The sequence below is a fragment of the Osmerus eperlanus genome, chromosome 9 (genome assembly GCF_963692335.1).
Source record: "Osmerus eperlanus chromosome 9, fOsmEpe2.1, whole genome shotgun sequence".
NCBI lineage: Eukaryota > Metazoa > Chordata > Actinopteri > Osmeriformes > Osmeridae > Osmerus > Osmerus eperlanus.
Genome location: NC_085026.1, coordinates 14,131,641 through 14,149,192, shown reverse-complemented (window position 1 = coordinate 14,149,192; position 17,552 = coordinate 14,131,641). Strand labels below are relative to the sequence as shown.

The 17,552-nt window shown below is 48.3% G+C and overlaps 2 protein-coding genes across 2 annotated transcripts; one reads left to right on the top strand and one right to left on the bottom strand.

Annotated features, from left to right (window-relative positions):
• Nucleotides 1–228: 228 nt before the first annotated feature.
• sec23a (Sec23 homolog A, coat complex II component) lies at nt 229–16,027 on the top strand. Its single transcript, XM_062468912.1, has 20 exons — nt 229–363; nt 1,494–1,736; nt 1,944–2,001; nt 2,163–2,249; nt 2,366–2,602; nt 2,731–2,810; nt 3,091–3,235; nt 3,543–3,701; nt 3,905–4,020; nt 4,211–4,334; nt 4,570–4,650; nt 4,764–4,853; nt 10,152–10,258; nt 11,524–11,677; nt 11,836–11,913; nt 12,262–12,423; nt 13,655–13,741; nt 14,516–14,671; nt 14,751–14,816; nt 14,918–16,027. The coding sequence occupies exons 2-20, from the start codon at nt 1,516–1,518 to the stop codon at nt 15,005–15,007; spliced, it is 2,298 nt and encodes a 765-aa protein (XP_062324896.1). The 5' UTR covers nt 229–363; nt 1,494–1,515; the 3' UTR covers nt 15,008–16,027.
• Nucleotides 5,336–8,527, bottom strand: LOC134026294 (beta-2 adrenergic receptor). Its single transcript, XM_062468913.1, has 4 exons — nt 7,752–8,527; nt 7,231–7,481; nt 6,699–6,852; nt 5,336–5,972 (listed from the first exon to the last, which is right to left on the bottom strand). The coding sequence occupies exons 1-4, from the start codon at nt 8,195–8,197 to the stop codon at nt 5,525–5,527; spliced, it is 1,299 nt and encodes a 432-aa protein (XP_062324897.1). The 5' UTR covers nt 8,198–8,527; the 3' UTR covers nt 5,336–5,524.
• Nucleotides 16,028–17,552: the final 1,525 nt, after the last annotated feature.

Genomic DNA, 17,552 nt, shown 5'->3' with positions numbered 1-17,552 from the left:
TGTTTTGAAGAATTTAATAGTAATAGTGCTAATTCAACTTGTTTTTATTCTTACGGTAATAACATTAGTATCGTGTCTCAAATGTCAAGCTGCAAAATTGTGTACACACTGTGAACCGGAGTAAAACATTTTTTTTGAAAAGTTTTAAATTGAAAAGAAATAGCTGGTGAGTTGATGAATTTCGGATGTAACTTAAAAACTATTTTGGGTAGGATTCAGGATAGGACACGCCTCTCGACGTGGCATTGCCTTGCGCAGCCATGTTGTTTGCTACGTTGTCAGAAAGCTAGTCTAGCTAGCTGCGCTTGTGTGAGGCGCTGTTCACTGTCGCTAGTACCAGTGTGGAACCAGTCTGAAAACCAGGTAAATGTCAACTGTGCCTGTTCTTGTATTGCATATTCAATGGAACTTATGTTTTAGCTATTTGAATCCACAGATGCCTATGATTCCCATTGTAATAGTTTGATAGTCTAAGTAACAAGTTTGGAGGTTAGCGCTATGAAAGCGTTTGACAGGCTGGCAGCATTTGCCGGTGGGTTAGCATCTGCGCTACTAGCTAGCTAACGTTTGCTAACTGGCTTAAAAACAATTTTTCTATTTAGAAAGCAACAGTGTTTGAAGTTTGTCGACTTCGGTCGATTACGATTTCTCAATGGCGAGATTATAAAAATAATTGACTACTTGTTTTGGATTGGGTTTAATTATTAGTAAACCAGTTGGCTAAACATGTTATTATTGCCTTAAATCTGTCTCACAGTTGTGGATTGATCGGTTACATACTGTATGGCTTGTCACTCAGTTTCTTTAATAGTTTCATTGACCGATCCCAGGTAATTAAAGACAGTATTGTATCAAATTACAGCAGAATAGTTCTAGCTTGTGAAAATGGTGTTCAAAGACACTTGTAAAGTTGCTATTGAGGTCAGAGTTACTCATTTTATAGCCTATATACTAGTAAAATATATATTCTTATTTTGAATACATTTACAAAATGTAATTCTGATGTTGGTTTGAGCCACAACTTCATCTTTGGTTGAGCTTTGATTCACTTGTGTCGCAGCCAGTTAGTTATACCATAGGTTAGCCTACAGCTTGCTATGTGAATTGGTTCATTGGGCGTGTTGTTTCTACATCTTTAATGCTATTATACGCTACGGATGGCTTCTGACGTAGAATAATTGTAACTTTATGTCCAAAGTCCAAAAGTTCATGTCAGGATAAGAGACAAATCAACGCACTCGAGGCCTATTGGTCGTAATAAATAGATTTGATGGATAAATAGATTGTGGACTTGGGTCATAAGCAATTATAAAGTGCAATACGTGTTCTGTTTTTGTATGACTCATTTTACATTTAAAGTCAGTGAAACTCTGTTCCATTCTTCTTATATGTAGGAAGTATGCTAACATCTGAGGCAGTACCTGCATCAGAAGGCAAGAGAGAGTTGTCAAATGCCTACCTGCACCCCTTAAACCCAGCACCCCTTTTCCCAGTCTGTAGTTCTCCAAGGGTGCCATGGCGACCTTCCCAGAGTACATCCAGCAGAACGAGGAGTGTGACGGGACACGTTTCAGCTGGAACGTGTGGCCCTCCAGCCGTCTCGAGGCCACACGCATGGTGGTCCCCGTCGCCTCGCTCTTCACCCCCCTGAAGGAGCGTCCAGACCTCCCCCCCATCCAGTACGAACCGGTGCTCTGCAGCAGGGCTACCTGTCGCGCTGTTCTCAACCCTCTCTGGTATGTAGGCTATGTGACACTCAAGGCTTGTCTTTGAAAGCCCGGTTCATGCAAATATCTTCTATTCTTGGATGTCTGGATGTTAGCTCTAGATCCTGAGATTGTATACAAACACAATTAGATGCACAATTAGACAATTAGATGTCTGTGGAAAGCTCCCCCCCCCCCCCCCACTCTTAATAAACATTCCTTCCCTCTGTCACCCAGCCAAGTGGATTACAGAGCCAAGCTGTGGGCCTGCAACTTCTGTTACCAGAGAAACCAGGTAGGTGCACAGGGGACTTTGGCTGATGACATACCTTGTACAATACTGTAACGACAGCGGGAGCTCCAACTCAGGAGCAGTCTGGCCTATTCATGTTCTCATAATGTGGCTTTTGACTTATAGTCCATATTCATGTTCTATTCATGTGTTTATTCCTATAGTTCCCACCCACCTATGCAGGGATCACAGAGGTGAACCAGCCAGCAGAGCTGCTGCCCCAGTTCTCCACCATTGAATATGTGGTCCAGGTATAGCTACAGACTTCAGTTAAGCCCTTCGTCTGGCAGACGTGGAAGCAACACCAATCCAATTCGGACTATTTATACATTCACACCAGCTTCTGTTTGTAATTGCTTTCCTCCAGAGAGGTCCTCAGATGCCTCTGGTGTTCCTCTACGTGGTGGACACCTGCATGGAGGACGAGGACCTGCAGGCCCTGAAGGAGTCTCTGCAGATGTCGCTGTCTCTGCTGCCCCCTACTGCCCTGGTGGGGCTCATCACCTTTGGACGCATGATCCAGGTTCATGAGCTGGGCTGCGAGGGCATCTCCAAAAGCTACGTCTTCAGGGGCACCAAAGACCTCAACGCCAAGCAACTTCAAGTGAGTTCCCAGACAGACGGAGTGACAGACAGATCTAGGATGGAATGTAGAAGGTTATGACGGCTGGACCAGCTGGACTACCTCCGGATATGTTTGCTGACCTCTTAACACCTGGTGTTGTTGTGTAGGAGATGCTGGGTCTGACCAAGCCCACCGCTGCCCAAGCTGGACGGGGGCCCCAGGCCCCACCACAGCCTCTCTCTAACAGGTAAAGTGCTGTTAGAGATAGTGCTTCTCTATGTCTCTCTCTCTATGTCTCTCTCTCTCTATGTCTCTCTCTGTCACTCACACACACACTCTCTCACACACACACAAAACTGCAACACTATAAACTATACAGATAGTCATCATCAAAAACTATTTATTTCTATTTTCTCAAGTCTTTTGGTTGTCTGTAGCATAGTAAACTTTCTTAAAACTCCCCTTCTACTCCCAGATATCCATATAAACACATATAACACATACATATGTTGTGATACTGTTCCCAGGTTCCTCCAGCCAGTGCAGAAGGTCGACATGAACCTGACTGACCTGCTGGGGGAGCTCCAGAGAGACCCCTGGCCCGTCACCCAGGGAAAGAGGCCCCTCCGCTCCCTGGGGGTGGCCATGTCCATCGCCGTGGGCCTCCTGGAGGTAAGACCTAGTCTGGGGGTTGGGTTTAGGCTGCTTGGGGATTAGGCGGGGTAAAGGCTAGGGCTGAGGGTGACTGAGGCTTGAGGGGAAATTGAGGTAAAGACTGGTCTTGACACTGTAGCCTTTTTGGTAGTACTAGACTCCAGTGTGTCAGTGCTGGGATAAGACCAATGGTTGTGGAGTTGTAGGGTCTTGGGAGTCTTGTAGAAATTTTGTGTTTTTTCCTTTCTCCTTATTTCTCTCCCCCTCCCCTCTAACCCATCTCCACTCATCTCCACCCCCCCCTCCTCTTGCTTCCTGACCATAGTGTACATTCCCTAACACGGGGGCAAGAATCATGACGTTCATCGGCGGCCCGGCCACCCAGGGCCCTGGCATGGTGGTGGGGGACGAGCTGAAAACGCCCATCCGCTCCTGGCACGACATTGAAAAGGACAACGCCAAGTTCATGAAGAAGGCCACCAAGGTGAGCCTCAGAGAGAGTCACACCGATAAAAATCATCTGCATCATCTGCGTACACCCAACTGTCAATCACTCCCTGGTCAGAACTGGGAAGGTGAATGATTTTCGACAGGTTGCTGTTAGTTCTTAGTCATCCATGCTCATCTAGAAGTAAGGGCTGTTCACAGTGAGGGCAGCACCCTAAGCGCTGTCCCTGTGTGTTCCAGCACTATGAAGCGCTGGCTAACAGAGCGTCCACTAACGGACACATCATGGACATCTACGCCTGCGCCCTGGACCAGTCGGGCCTGCTGGAGATGAAGTGCTGCTCCAATCACACCGGGTAAGGCCCCAGCTCACAGGCTTTCACACCAATCACAGCCTGACAATCGCTAGTTAACCAATCACACCGGGTAAGGCCCCAGCTCACAGGCTTTCACACCAATCACAGAGCCGGAAAATTGCTAGTCAACCAATCACACCGAAATGACAATTCTGGAAGTGAACTGTAAAGTGTGTGTTTTTGTGTCCAGAGGCTACATGGTGATGGCAGACTCCTTCAACACGTCTCTATTCAAGCAGACCTTCCAGAGGGTCTTCAACAAAGATGTACAGGGCTCTTTTAAGATGGCTTTTGCCGGCACACTGGAGATCAAGGTAAAGTCCCTCAGGTCTTCTCAGTCACTACAATGCCTTCATCAGATCACCAAACTGGAACTGGGTCCTTGTGTCCTTAGATTATTTGACTCATTGGGGTAAACTTGATCCCTACCCTGGTTAGGCCATAACTGTCTGGGGCGTTAGTCTTTGTGACCCTGATGAATGAGAGTGGAGATTGGTGGTGGGATTTATCTCATGTCTCTCCTCCTCCTCCTCCTCCTCCTCCGCTCAGACCTCCAGAGAGCTCAAGGTGTCAGGAGCCATCGGCCCCTGTGTGTCCCTCAATGCCAAAGGACCCTGCGTCTCTGAGAACGTGAGTGTAGTCCTGCACACTTGTTGACATCGGTTTTGTCACAGAGCCGTGACATTCTGCGAGGTAGCTGCGCCCTTGCATTCCTGTGTCTGAATCCTGGCGTGCCTTCACAGGAGATAGGAACCGGAGGAACGTGCCAGTGGAAGATCTGCGGTCTGGACCACAACACCACGCTGGCCCTCTACTTCGAGGTGGTCAACCAGGTAGTCATGACACACGCGCACACTAACACACTTGTTCAACCTGTTGTTCAGCCATGGCACACACACACACAAAGCTGCTACACCTGTTACTCAGTAGGGTATCTGATGCGCAAGGACAGTATTGTGTCAACACCTGTGTGCCCTCCTGCAGTGCAGGCATGCAACAACTGGAAAGTCGACTCTCCCCGAAGCCACTCCCTCGCTGCAGAGCCCTGTTGAGCTGCAGTGTGTTATTGCCAGATAGCAAAGTAGTATTGTTACATGGATGATATGAAATTAGGAAGTCAAAAAGCCAAGTCTTAACTGCCACTAACCCAGACCTATACCACATCTGACCCGCTGCTAGAGCTGCGTCTGCGTCGCTCCACCACCAGGTGGCGCCCTGGTCAGGGAAAGGAGAACGGACGCCAACAAGTGATCAAAATGATCAAAGATGCCACAGAGAACAGTCTTTTTTTTTTTTTTTAAGATGAAATTATAGAAGCCTTCATTTTATTAACTTATAAACGGTTAGAACCTTGCCTCGAAACATTATGAACAGTATGGGAATTGAAACTACCCAAAATCCAAACAGACAGAGCCACATGGAGCCTCTTGGTTTGAAGAGCTCCCTCAGTGGGATTAGACGTCATCCCCCTCTGAAGTGTTCAGAGTGGATCCTCCATGGTCTGTCAGGGCTCAGGGAAAGGCCCTCTCTGTGTTGGGTCTATGGTGTGTTCCTCTGCTGAGTGACAGTCCTGTGTGTGGGCACTGCCTCTGTGTGTGTCATTGTGTCCAGGTATCTCCACTGTTGGACTGTGAGGCTTGGTTGTCGAGTCCCTGGCCCCATCTCTGTCCTCGGCCCCCTCAGTGTCCCTGTCCTCATTCACCTCCACTATGTGGCAGGGACGGGGCGTGGGAGACTCCGTGTCTGTGTGGCTCGTCACCCTCGTGTCCCCTGGCCCGGTCTGAGGCGTCATGGACTCGTTCTCGGACGGTGGTCCCGCTAAGGAGGTCTTGGACCTGCTGGTGACCACCTCCAGGTGGAGCGCGGTGCTCTGGGGACGGGAGGTCTTCCTCTGGCGCTGGAGAGCCTGACGCAGCTTAGCCAGGCTTCTCCTCAGGGCGGCCCTGTACCTCCTGAGGGGGGGAGGGGGGAGCGGAGGGGAGGGGAGATTAAAGTAGGGGACTGAGGAAGAGACTAATAATTCATGCTGTCCTCTAACAACCCCAGAGTACGATCTCCAGTGTACTCTCATAATGACTTCATAATCAATCAGAACAGATTCTAGAAGGAGGCTTGCTGGAAATTCCAATATAACTGCTGCTTTATCAAATTTGTGAAAAGCCTGGTTTCCAGGCAATTAAGTAACTTGATTAGTGAATCTTATCAGTGCCGGTCCTAGCACATTTGGTGCCCCCCCCCCCCCCCCCCCCCAATAGTCAACCACAACACGGTCTTCTGATGTGCCACGATTGGCGCCCTCTGCTGGTAGTGCGTTTGAAACTCAAGGACAGTGGGAGGGTTCATTTAAATGGATGCACTTGGGTAATTGCCACCCTAGGCGGCTGCCTATGTCGCCTATAGGAAGGACCGGCACTGAATCTTATTACTCGGTCAAGATAATGGATTTGAATGCATTCACAACCCATCACTGTGTGAAAAACACTTTTTTTTTAATGATTGCTCTACAAAATAAACGTAGTCTTGAGCAATTCCAGAGAACAGAACAAGTGATTGGATATATCTGTGTTTGTTAGTGGTAGCAAAGCTAGAGCCTGCATGGAAACCTCAGTCCAAATGTAAATTCCTGAAGGATTAGACAACAGTGCAGCTGAATGCTTTTTGTGGTGTGCATCACTCACGCCTGCGTCATGGAGTTGATCCAGGGGTTGAGTGTTGCGGTGAAGAGGACCAGCCAGGTGGCCAGGGCCGAGGCTGCCTCGGGACCCTCCCTGCCCGAGAAGGTCTCATAGAAGCACAGGCAGATGTACGGCAGCCAGCACACCAGCAGACACACTGACGGGAGAGGAGAAGAGGAGAAACAGAGCAGGAGGTCACAGAGGAGGAGGAACAGGCAGGGGAACAGACGTTACCTCATAGATAGTTACCAATGGGTGCGTTTCAGGACAAAGCGACTTAAAAGATGTGTTCAAGGCAGATTACGTTTTACGTTATGGGAGGTTTCGCCTCTGTATCGTCCCAGAGTACACGTCTTTCTATCTGGTCTTCTGATATCGTTTACTGTCGCGTGGATATAGCTTCTTATCTCTGTCTTTGCACCAAGGCATTATTTCCTGATTCTCTTGTTTGCAAACAGCAACGGCCACAAACCATGGATAAGACCTCGGCAGTGTTCAAAAGGTCAACAGCCGTTATGTAACAGTCAGGACTCACCTGAGGTTGCCACCATGACGATGGAACTCTTGAAATAGGTGTTAGCCGGTACATAGAAGCAGTGCTGGTCGTTGCAGACGAACGTGCCCCTGCGGACCTGCTTCCTGGCGATGTACACGATGTATCCATAGAGGGAGCACATGATGAGCGTGGGGGCAATGATCCCCACCACTATGAAGAGCATGTTAAAGCCCTGGTTGGAGTGCTCAAAGCTGGGCGCGCAGATGAACCTGGTCTTGCTGTAGCTGTACCTGCAGAAGACAAGACAGGGACTTGGAATGTAAATATGTGCAGATGATGCTGCCGACATCCTTACTGAACGTTGAACGACTTTTAAAGAGAAACAGAGAAAGCAGATGAGACTTGTGTTTTAATGTTTTATGATACTTTATAGGCAGTGCTGATGAAACTGGCTAGCTACACATACACACAGACATACTCTTTCTACGACACAAGCTCCGTGGAAAGAAAAGAAACACACTTGTACGTCTTTGGAAACACACACACATCCACACACCTACCTGCCGAATCCCATGAGTGGCAGGGCAGCGTTGAGCAGGCAGTAGAACCAGACCAGGACCAGCACCAGTCTGGTCCGACGGAGAGAGCAGATGGAGGCGTAACTCAGCGCGAAGCAGATCTCCGTGAACTTGTCGATGGTGGCCCAGGTGAGGGAGTGGATGGAGGCCAGCTGCAGCAGGAGGTAGAGGAAGCCGCTGCCCTGGCAGAGGGCTCCGTCGTTCGGGTAGCCGTCAGGGCGGAACAGGCAGTTGTGGGCCCCGAAGGGGATGGTGGAGAGGCCCAGGGCCAGGTCGCTGAGGCTGAAGCTCAGAGTCAGGCCCCAGGTGTCTGTCTGGAGCTCCTTGTTGAGGAGGAGAACCAGGAGGAGGAGCAGGTTGCCGCAGATGGAGCCCAGGCTGGAGAGCACCATCAGGGCTGCGTAGAGCAGGGACACAGCCTCCTCCATCCTGGTACACTGCTAACCCGCTAGCCTGATATCCTGGTGTCAGCGTGCTGGGAGGCTTACTACGATGCTGCTGGACATGCTCTTATCTGACATGGTGACGTCTAATCCCTTATGCTGTAACGACCGACCAGGGACGATTTCCCCCATGAATAAGCAAATTCACCAGCTGAAACACCTGTGCAGTTCATCCCATTCCCAGCTAACTGCTCTGCAGCGTAGAACCTACACAGTACATCCCCATGTTGGTCTGAGCGTTCAGCGCAAGCGTCGATGGACAGACCCAGAGTGCCAATCCTTCCTTTGCCACTCCCTGGTTAGAGCCAGCCCATCCTCTCCCCCTGCCAGCCCCTCTCCCTGGCTGTGTTGGCTCCAGCCCGCCCCTCGGTCCAGTCAGCAGGTAGCTAACGTGACGTTGGCGCTCACGTTACCTGAGACGGTGTGTCGGGGCGAGGGTTCCTCCGGGGACGCCGTTGTTAGGGAAGATGTGTCGGTCTCCTGCTGTGCATCCTTGGAGGAGGAGGGGTTCAGTTTGTGCTCAGGCACACAGACACACACTTCAACAACCACAGCCCTGACAAGAAGGGAAGGAAAAACAAACACAGATGCACATTCACACATCCCAGGCAGACGAGGTCCTCTGGCAGGCCTTTGTGGTTGTTCTCAACTTTTGCAAGCGGAAAGTTAAGAGTCCAAAGTGTGATGAAGCTAAAGTATTCCTGTCATGTGTGACAGTGGTCGGGTGAGAGGAGGACACAGGGAGGTGTAACAAGCTCTTGTACACGGCTCTGGCACAGAGCTCGACATGGTCTCCTGTCTCAGTGCCTCAGTTACTCACACAGCAGCAGAAATAATGGCCCTGCCCTCCCATTCAACTAGCAGCCATGAGAACAGAAACATGCATTCTAACTTTAATGGTGGGGGAGTACAGTAAGACAAACACAAAGAGGAGGAGTGTGTGTGTGTGTGTGGATACACATGCATGTGAGAGGCTGTAACAACCACTGCTTGGTGTAAAGTAAACATACGCTTGAGATCCAATATCCTCTGTGTGCCTGTAATGGCTGCTGCTGTCTTAATTAACCATTTGGTTGTAGAGGGATGGTGGGGTAATTGGCTCGTAGCCTGTATCTAATTCCCCCTAAGCCTGACGCATCATTAATAACCTCCTCTCTACCCTCCTAAACCCCATCTCATCACTCCAATTATCTGCCGTTTGAATCTTGTTTTCCCCTCCGCTGGCTGTGAGGTCAGCAGTCTGTCGTGACCAAGCCCAGTTTGGAATGATGGGGCCGAGGACTGGGTCTTGGCTGTGTCAAACCCATAGCTGGGTGGTTGGTGTTTATGGTGACCTTTATAACACCTCTGTGTGTGTTCTCTGACTGATGTCGGGTGTACCTGGGTAGCACGTCTTGTCTTAACAACCCAAAACCCCCTCAAAAGAATCTTTTCTTTCTCCTCACTCTTTTGATGTTATTTTCTTGCCGGGTTGATGATCTGATCTGAGTCTATGACTTCTTCTTTGTGTGAAGCTGAACATGTGGTGTTGTCTGTGTTTCTACCGAGTGTGATGCCCGTGGCTAGAGCTGACCTTAGCACAGCCTGTCTGTCTCGGCTGCCAGCTCACTCAAATAACTGAAGGCGTTTGTTTTCTCTGAACTCTCCTAACATCTTCACATACTCGAACCCTTCACTCCACATAACCTCAGGGCCAAAGGTGAATCTTCCCTGGACAGTTGGTCCTCCTCTCAGACCTCATTCTGATATACTGTACATTCTTACTTAACTTAAAAGGGTTGGCGTGAGGCTAACCATCCTTTTGTTGTGTACAGTACAGTCCTCCTAAGCCTGTAGGCTGTCCTGCTATCCCCAGAACTACCAGAAGGGGTGTGTATGATGTGTGTAACTCCAGTGACTCTGCACTGGTCTGACCCTGTGTGTGGTCTTCCTGTCCCAGCACAACGCCCCCATCCCCCAGGGAGGGCGTGGCTCCATCCAGTTTGTCACCCAGTACCAGCACTCCAGCGGACAGAAGCGCATCCGGGTCACCACTGTCGCCAGGAAGTAAGTCCCGCCCTATCTCCCTCTCCCTCTGCTCTCCTCATTCTGGCTCCTCGTCTCTCCTCCTCATCACTCCTTTCCTCTCTCCATCCCTCTCTCCTGGGACTTAACTGTTCCTTTTCATACAAATCTTATCTGAAATAGAACACTGACCTTACATCCAAAGGACAAAACGTGAGTATTAAAAAGTAAATAAAGAAAGTAAATAAAATATTAAATCAAAGCTGAATCGCCATCCATTTATCAGAGCTACAGAACTCTCCGAATTACAGAGGAACAGTCATGGTAACATAATATGGTTGTATAAAGTTTTCTGTCCGACTGTGCATCTATGTAGGCAAAATAACAACGGTACACTGTAGATAAATGAACAATCCACGGTTCCAATCACAGGACTGACTGTTGATCTCCACTTACTGTGTATCTGTGAGTTAATCCTGTTTCCATGGCAGCGTGGCAGCGAGGAGGGAGAGTCGAGGCGTCCGCGCGTTTGTTAATATCAGAAAGATTTAAGAAGGAGATCATCTTCCCGGCACACTTATCAAAAATGCATTTCTAACACACGACATGACAGAGACTGAGCTGGTGTCTAGCTTAGGTAGACGTTAGCTGGACGGGAAACATACCGTAGCCAGACATTTACAGACTAGGCATCTTTCAGAAGATGCTACTGGAGATAGATTGTTGTATCCTTGGTAGACGGGCACCCAGTGAGCAGCATGTTATGTGCTGATGGCTAGATGTTCATTCTCCCTGATGAAAAGTGTGTTTCTGCATGTTCAGCATGTGACGGGGGGCCAGAGGACATGTATCTAGATGTGAACAGTGATAGCCGAAGTACAGGGCTCTGTCAGAATTCTTCAGTTAACACGCGTTTTAGGTAAGAAGGACTCTGGGAGTTTTAATGCGACGGTAAAGTCCATCTAACTGAGACAGTCCAGTTGTCGTTTAATGGGCACTTAACAAACATCCGCTGAATGTTATGCAATATTTATGCAGGAGTAGCAGCCTGTGTTTCCCTGCCGATGATAAAGAGGTTGTCTGTCTCTCTCACCCCTCTAACTTTTTTTTCTTTTTCTTTATTTTACTTTTCCCTCACTCCCAATCTCCCTCTCTTCTACTCTCTACCTTCCCAATCCCATTTCCTTCCTTCCATCTCTCATCCTCTTCCTCTTTATCCAAACATCGGCACCTGTCTCTCTCTCTCCCTGCCTTCCCCTCGCCCCCTTTACCTTCTCCTCTTTAACCTCCCTTCCTTGCTCCTCCAGTTGGGCCGATGCCAACACCCAGATCCAGAACATCGCCGCGTCCTTCGACCAGGAGGCGGCGGCCATCTTGATGGCGAGGTTGGCAGTGTACCGGGCGGAGACAGAGGAGGGCCCTGACGTGCTCCGCTGGCTGGACCGACAGCTCATCCGCCTGGTAGGAGACACACACGCACACACATGCACACTGTGTTCTTGTTTTTTCCCTGTGAGAAAGTCCATTCGCGGTTTCTCACCCTCCCTAGGACACAGTTTCACACCAAGAGCGCTTCTACATTCGCAGGTTTGAATAAACTCGATCTCTCTGTGTTTCAGTGTCAGAAGTTTGGAGATTACCACAAAGATGACCCCAATTCCTTCCGCTTCTCAGAAACCTTCTCCCTCTACCCTCAGGTAGGTCTCTCTAGAGACTGTCTCTCTAGAGACTGTCTCTCTAGAGACTGTCTCTCTAGAGACTGTCTCTCTAGAGACTGTCTCTCTAGAGACTGTCTCTCTAGAGACTGTCTCTCTAGAGACTGTCTCTGACACAGCTGGATTGCATGTACCCTTTACTTATGTCCCCCAAAAAAAAGACCTTTGAGACCTTTTGCAAATATTTGTTGAATATAACATATCAATAGATATGACCATAATTATGTGGAATTCTCTAGATTGCCATGTGGATTGCTCTTACAAAGTGTGTTTTTACCACAACATTCCTGCTAGACACATACAATGACCTATCTGTGCTTCCATCCCCAGTTTATGTTCCACCTGAGAAGGTCTCCGTTCCTCCAAGTGTTCAACAACAGTCCTGATGAGTCTTCCTACTACCGCCACCAGTTCATGAGGCAGGACCAGACCCAGTCTCTAATCATGATCCAGCCCATCCTCTACGCCTACTCCTTCAGCGGGCCGCCTGAAGTAAACACACACACTCACACAGTACAAAGGGATCAGCTCTTGGGATGAACTCCTGTTACGTTGTTTATAGAGAGTTATTCTCTCCAAACTGGAACCATCAACAATTTCTTCTTTTTTTTACCCCTCTCTAGTTGTGGTAAAGATCAAAGCCTCAATTTCTCCATCTTTCTCTAAATCTCTTGCTGTCTCTGTTCATCCCTTCATCTCCGTCTCTGTAGTTCTCTTGCTCCTTCTTGACCTACTCCTCCCTCCACTCTCTGGCAGGCCGTGTGTGTGTGTGTGTGTCATCTCCACACAGCGCCTGTTCCTAACTGAGGCTGGCTGCTCGGTGTTCTCAGGTACCAACTCCGATAACAGAAGCGCTCTCTCCTCAGAGCACCCGCTGGATGCGGTGTGTGTACGTGTTGCTATACGCTCTCTGCTGTGGAGAGACTGGTGCTTGACCATCTAGCCTGGCCTGGCCTTGGGCCTGGAGCTGCTGCAGAGTGTGTAGCCAGGAGACTGAGAGGCGCAGCTGTTTGCTTTTCTGATTAGAAAACTTGTGTGTTTCCACTGGAGCTAGCCAGGGCTTTAAACCCAGTCAGAATACCTGCTCCTTTATCACAAAACAGATGGTGGCATGCAGGAACAATGGCTGACGTCTCTCTGTTGCTCCTGTGTCCGCTGAATGACAAGGAGCAGACTTAATTAGCAGATAGAAGCACACAGACAAATTGCCATGGTGGTTGTTGTTGTTTGTAAGGTCACCTGATGTGTTATAACTTGTAAAGACCCAGTGTTGGTCTTTTGTAAGGTGTGCTCTCCCTACCATTGAGAGAAAGTTCTAGTAACCTTGGTTCTGCCGAGAGATGCCCTCCTCCTCGTGAGTGAACTGGATCTAATCTGTTACTGTTCAGGTTGGTCCCTCCGCTCCAGGGATTAGACCGCACCGCCCTCTTTAATCTGTCAAATCTGCTTCACTAATCTGCTCTAATTGGAAGCAGCGTTATTGATTTGAGTAGAATTAGGCGGCTGTCATGGGGTTTTAAAGAGCGATGGTTTCGACATAAATAACACCTTTTTCTCCTCATCTCTCCTTGCGTCAACCTCAACATCCTCCTCAGCAGTTGCACAAATGTAATATTCAGAGCGGGCTCATGTTTTAATGTTTTTGGTTGAAACTAACCTTTCTCCTCTCTCCTCCTCTCATCTCCTCCTCCCCTGTCCTCTTCTCTCCTCCTCTCCTCTCCAGCCGGTTCTCCTAGACAGTAGCAGCATCCTGCCAGACAGGATTCTCCTCATGGATACGTTCTTCCAGATCCTCATCTACCACGGAGAGGTACATTCAGCCTTAAAATTCCTCTCTCTCTCTCTCTACTTTCCTCTTCTATGTCTTTCTCTTCATATGCGTTAGTATGAAGATCTCTCTCTCTGTCTCCGTCTCTCTCTGTTTCTGGGGAATCTCCATTACAATAGAAGTCTCAAATGGGAATCTCAATTGTAATTCCTGACTTTTTCTGGGCCTGGATTCAGCCAGATAGTCGCTGTTTTGTCCCTGTGTGACGTGTGGGTAGAGGGACAAGTGAGAGAGAGGGAAAGAGAGAGAGCGAGAGAGAGAGGGATCAGCAAACAGACAAAACACCAGCATGACACCAGAGAGCTCAGTCCCAGGGGCTCCCAGACTGCCCTCTTAAGCTAGCGTCCACAACATTTCATACAGACAACCAATCACGCGGCATGACAGTCACTGATGCCTGTGACCTCAAGAAAGTTCAGGAGGTGCTAGACACGGTCTGCGGCACCCCAATCCAACACTGAAAGTACCAAACGCAAGTTGATTTTGTTCATAAATTGGCCATTAGATTTCTAGGGCTTGGAACTCAAGTGGTGATAAAAACTGTCATCTGAACTTGTCATTGGGCTGTCTCAGACAATCTGGACAGCTCTTTACAACCCCTCCCCCATCTCTCTCTCTCTACCTCTGTCTCTCTTCCTTGCTTCTTTTTTTGTTTTGGTTCTTTCCATTGGTTACCTGTATCTTGAGTGTCCTGTCTTTACTTAGGGACTGATCCTACCCAACCCCCCATTTCCCCCCTCGCTCCCTCCCTCTCAGACGGTCTCTCAGTGGCGCAAGGCAGGCTACCAGGAGATGCCAGAGTACGAGAACTTCCGGCACCTTCTGCAGGCTCCCGTCGACGACGCGCAAGAGCTCCTACACACACGCTTCCCAATGCCCCGCTACATAGACACAGAGCATGGAGGCAGCCAGGTACACACACACACACACGGTCTCCAGTAGATGGAATGAACCTTGTCCTGTATTGGTAACGTTCTGTCTCGTTCCGCAGGCTCGTTTCCTGCTCTCCAAAGTGAACCCATCCCAAACCCACAACAACATGTATGCCTGGGGCCAGGTAAGACCTCCCTCCTCTCCTCACACCCAGAAACACACAGAGAGATCTAGAATGTCAGAGACGTGTCTAAATACAGTACATTCTCTCTCTGTCTCCTCCAGGAGTCAGGTGCTCCTATCTTGACTGATGATGTCAGCCTACAGGTCTTCATGGACCATCTGAAGAAGCTGGCTGTCTCCAGTGCGGCCTGATCCTCTACCCCCCCTCCCACCACCCCTACCATCCCCCCTCCCTCCCCACACCTCCACCCAATTAATAGTAGTCTGGCGACCCGGCCATCCAATCAGTAGTCATCGATCAGCTAACCATCCAATGAGGAGTAGTTTTCAGCTGAGGCCAATCAAATGAGCAGATTTGTGATCTGTTTGAGCCATTGTGAGAGGAAGTTTCCACACAAACCAAGTATCCGTATCTCACCTGTGAACCAGATTGAAGGCTGTTCCAGACAGGGCCGCAGTTTAACATATCATATAGATTTGGTCTCTGCGTTTAAGCAATTACATCATAAAAACTGCATCCTGCAGTGCTGCCTATTGGTATACCACCTACTTGTAGAGCCGTCTGTGTTAGTGCTTGGTTGGGACACAAACCGCTGTATCTGTTCATATGATACACGGCAAAGTCATCTACCAAAAATGACGAACCTCTTCCTCTATGCCATTTTATACTGAACACCTAAGAGCTTTGTACAGCAGAGATGATTATATGTACAGAGATAGGCCTGCAGAAGGTCCTCTGTACCACCACAGTGGTTTATGATTGTATTGTAAGAATACGATTTTTAATAAAGAAATATGGGTCGTCGGCCAAGGTATGGTCTAGGACCAGTGAATAAAATATAAAATCTGATACTCGTTCAATGTACCATGTCAACACTAACCTTGTAGGCTGAGGATGTTCTGATGTGACAATAGCTCTTGTAAGAGTTCCAGCACAACACCAGGAGTGTATACCATGTCTCATGTTCCCTCCCTGTGTGTTTCTATTTAAAAGTGTACCGACCTGAGAAGGCGTGTCTGTCCTGTGTGCAGCCGTAGTTGAGGAAGCCAGCGGTGTTGTCTGTAGGCAGAGGAACTGCAGTGAGGGGTTCAGAGGAACTGCAGTGAGGGGTTCAGAGGAACTGCAGTGAGGGGTTCAGAGGAACTGCAGTGAGGGGTTCAGAGGAACTGCAGTGAGGGGTTCAGAGGAACTGCAGTGAGGGGATCAGAGAAGATCGTCTAGCCGGGTCTGATCACAGTAGAATAGGCTGTGCTCTGCTTCACTCCTCTGCACACAGAACACCACAGCTATTTTCAGACATTTGAGTGTGTGTGTGTGCTGCTGCTGTCTAATTGATGCAGGTTATCCATATCAGATTCTCTCATTGTGGTTCTGAACATGCTCACAGGCTGCAGAAATACAGACTGTTTTACTAACATTCTCTTCATAGTACAGACTTGCTGGCTGCCTGATAGGCTGTATGAACAATATCTTTAAGTCCGAAACCACCTTATAATACCCTACAACCTACCGCACCTAGCCCACTTCTACACCTTAGTATCCTACACACTGTTGCAACAGAGCATGAGACCACCAGTGTTAATGTGTGGCTGGAGCTCCATGTTAATCTCTGATGGGTTTTATAGAACCTTCTGACATGGTTTGCATCCAGCGCTGTTAGCTGAAGGTGTTGGGTGACGGGGTGTAGTGTATTAGGGTGTAGTGTATTAGGGCGTAGCATCTTAGGATCTGTTGGAGACTTTCAAGGCTGTATGAATGCTGCCTTCTGTCTTTCTGCCTTGTTACTAACAGTGTTATTTCTGATGTTTCTAATAAAAAAACTTTTCCTGTCAACCTGTTATTGTCTAATTTTAGCATGTGTGCACTAAACACATGATCTCATCATTACATCATTAACATTTGTTTTAGGGATTTTGTTGGATGCAAGTAGGTAAGCAGGTCTAACGGTGCATAAATAGCTTAAAGGGCTGTCTGATTTTTCAGAGTTAGTTACTCTGTATTTATAAAAGTGGTAGTAGTCGGCACTGACATGAACGTCGATAATAATAATGGACTACTACGTTTTGTTAACATGGAAGGGGTGTACAGGCTTTATCCGATCCTAACAGAAGAATCCCAGAGCCCTCCCAGGAGTCACAGTTGGAATAAAACTAAAACAAGAGTTTCAGTGAGTCATCTGTGACAACTGACCTTGGAGACGAGATGCTGTCACTGCCAGTGTCCACCACTAGGGTGCAGTAGATCTCATCCACCTTCGTTACTGAGGTCATCTCTTAACAACGGAAGCTGCAGTGTACCCGACGTGTCTTCATACTGAAAATACCACCAACCAACCATGTTATACTTCAATATAAACATTCATGACTGTCAACTTTTACTAAGGAAAACCAATATAAATTGATGATGACCTTTATTGTGGAGAGGTTACACCTATTTCTTTAGCCATATATTTAGGCATGTTAGCCATGTTAGATTTGCCATTGCTCTCAGGCGCTGAACAAAGGTCCTGTGTAAATACAAGTTTGGCATGTGAACAGTACAGTTTTTGTCAGTATGGTAACTGCAGAGCTGTTGATGATAATGTCACAGACTTGCTATTTCATCTGTTAAGAAAACAGATCATTAGAAACAAGACAACAGTCAAACAGACATCCAGAAAACACTTGACAGAACAAGTTTGTTGTGAAAAACTCTTGGGTCCCAATCAAAGTAACAGAACAGAATGCCACGCAAAAA

Excerpts from the sequence above, each read along its gene's own strand:
- sec23a (XM_062468912.1), top strand. The coding sequence starts at position 1,516 with ATGGCGACCTTCCCAGAGTACATCCAGCAGAACGAGGAGTGTGACGGG. Across the intron at positions 11,914-12,261 it reads CCTTCTCCCTCTACCCTCAG|TTTATGTTCCACCTGAGAAG; the intron begins GTAGGTCTCTCT and ends TTCCATCCCCAG. Across the intron at positions 12,424-13,654 it reads CCTTCAGCGGGCCGCCTGAA|CCGGTTCTCCTAGACAGTAG; the intron begins GTAAACACACAC and ends TCTCCTCTCCAG.
- LOC134026294 (XM_062468913.1), bottom strand. The coding sequence starts at position 8,197 with ATGGAGGAGGCTGTGTCCCTGCTCTACGCAGCCCTGATGGTGCTCTCC. Across the intron at positions 7,482-7,751 it reads CCACTCATGGGATTCGGCAG|GTACAGCTACAGCAAGACCA; the intron begins GTAGGTGTGTGG and ends TGTCTTCTGCAG. Across the intron at positions 6,853-7,230 it reads CGTCATGGTGGCAACCTCAG|TGTGTCTGCTGGTGTGCTGG; the intron begins GTGAGTCCTGAC and ends CTCTCCCGTCAG.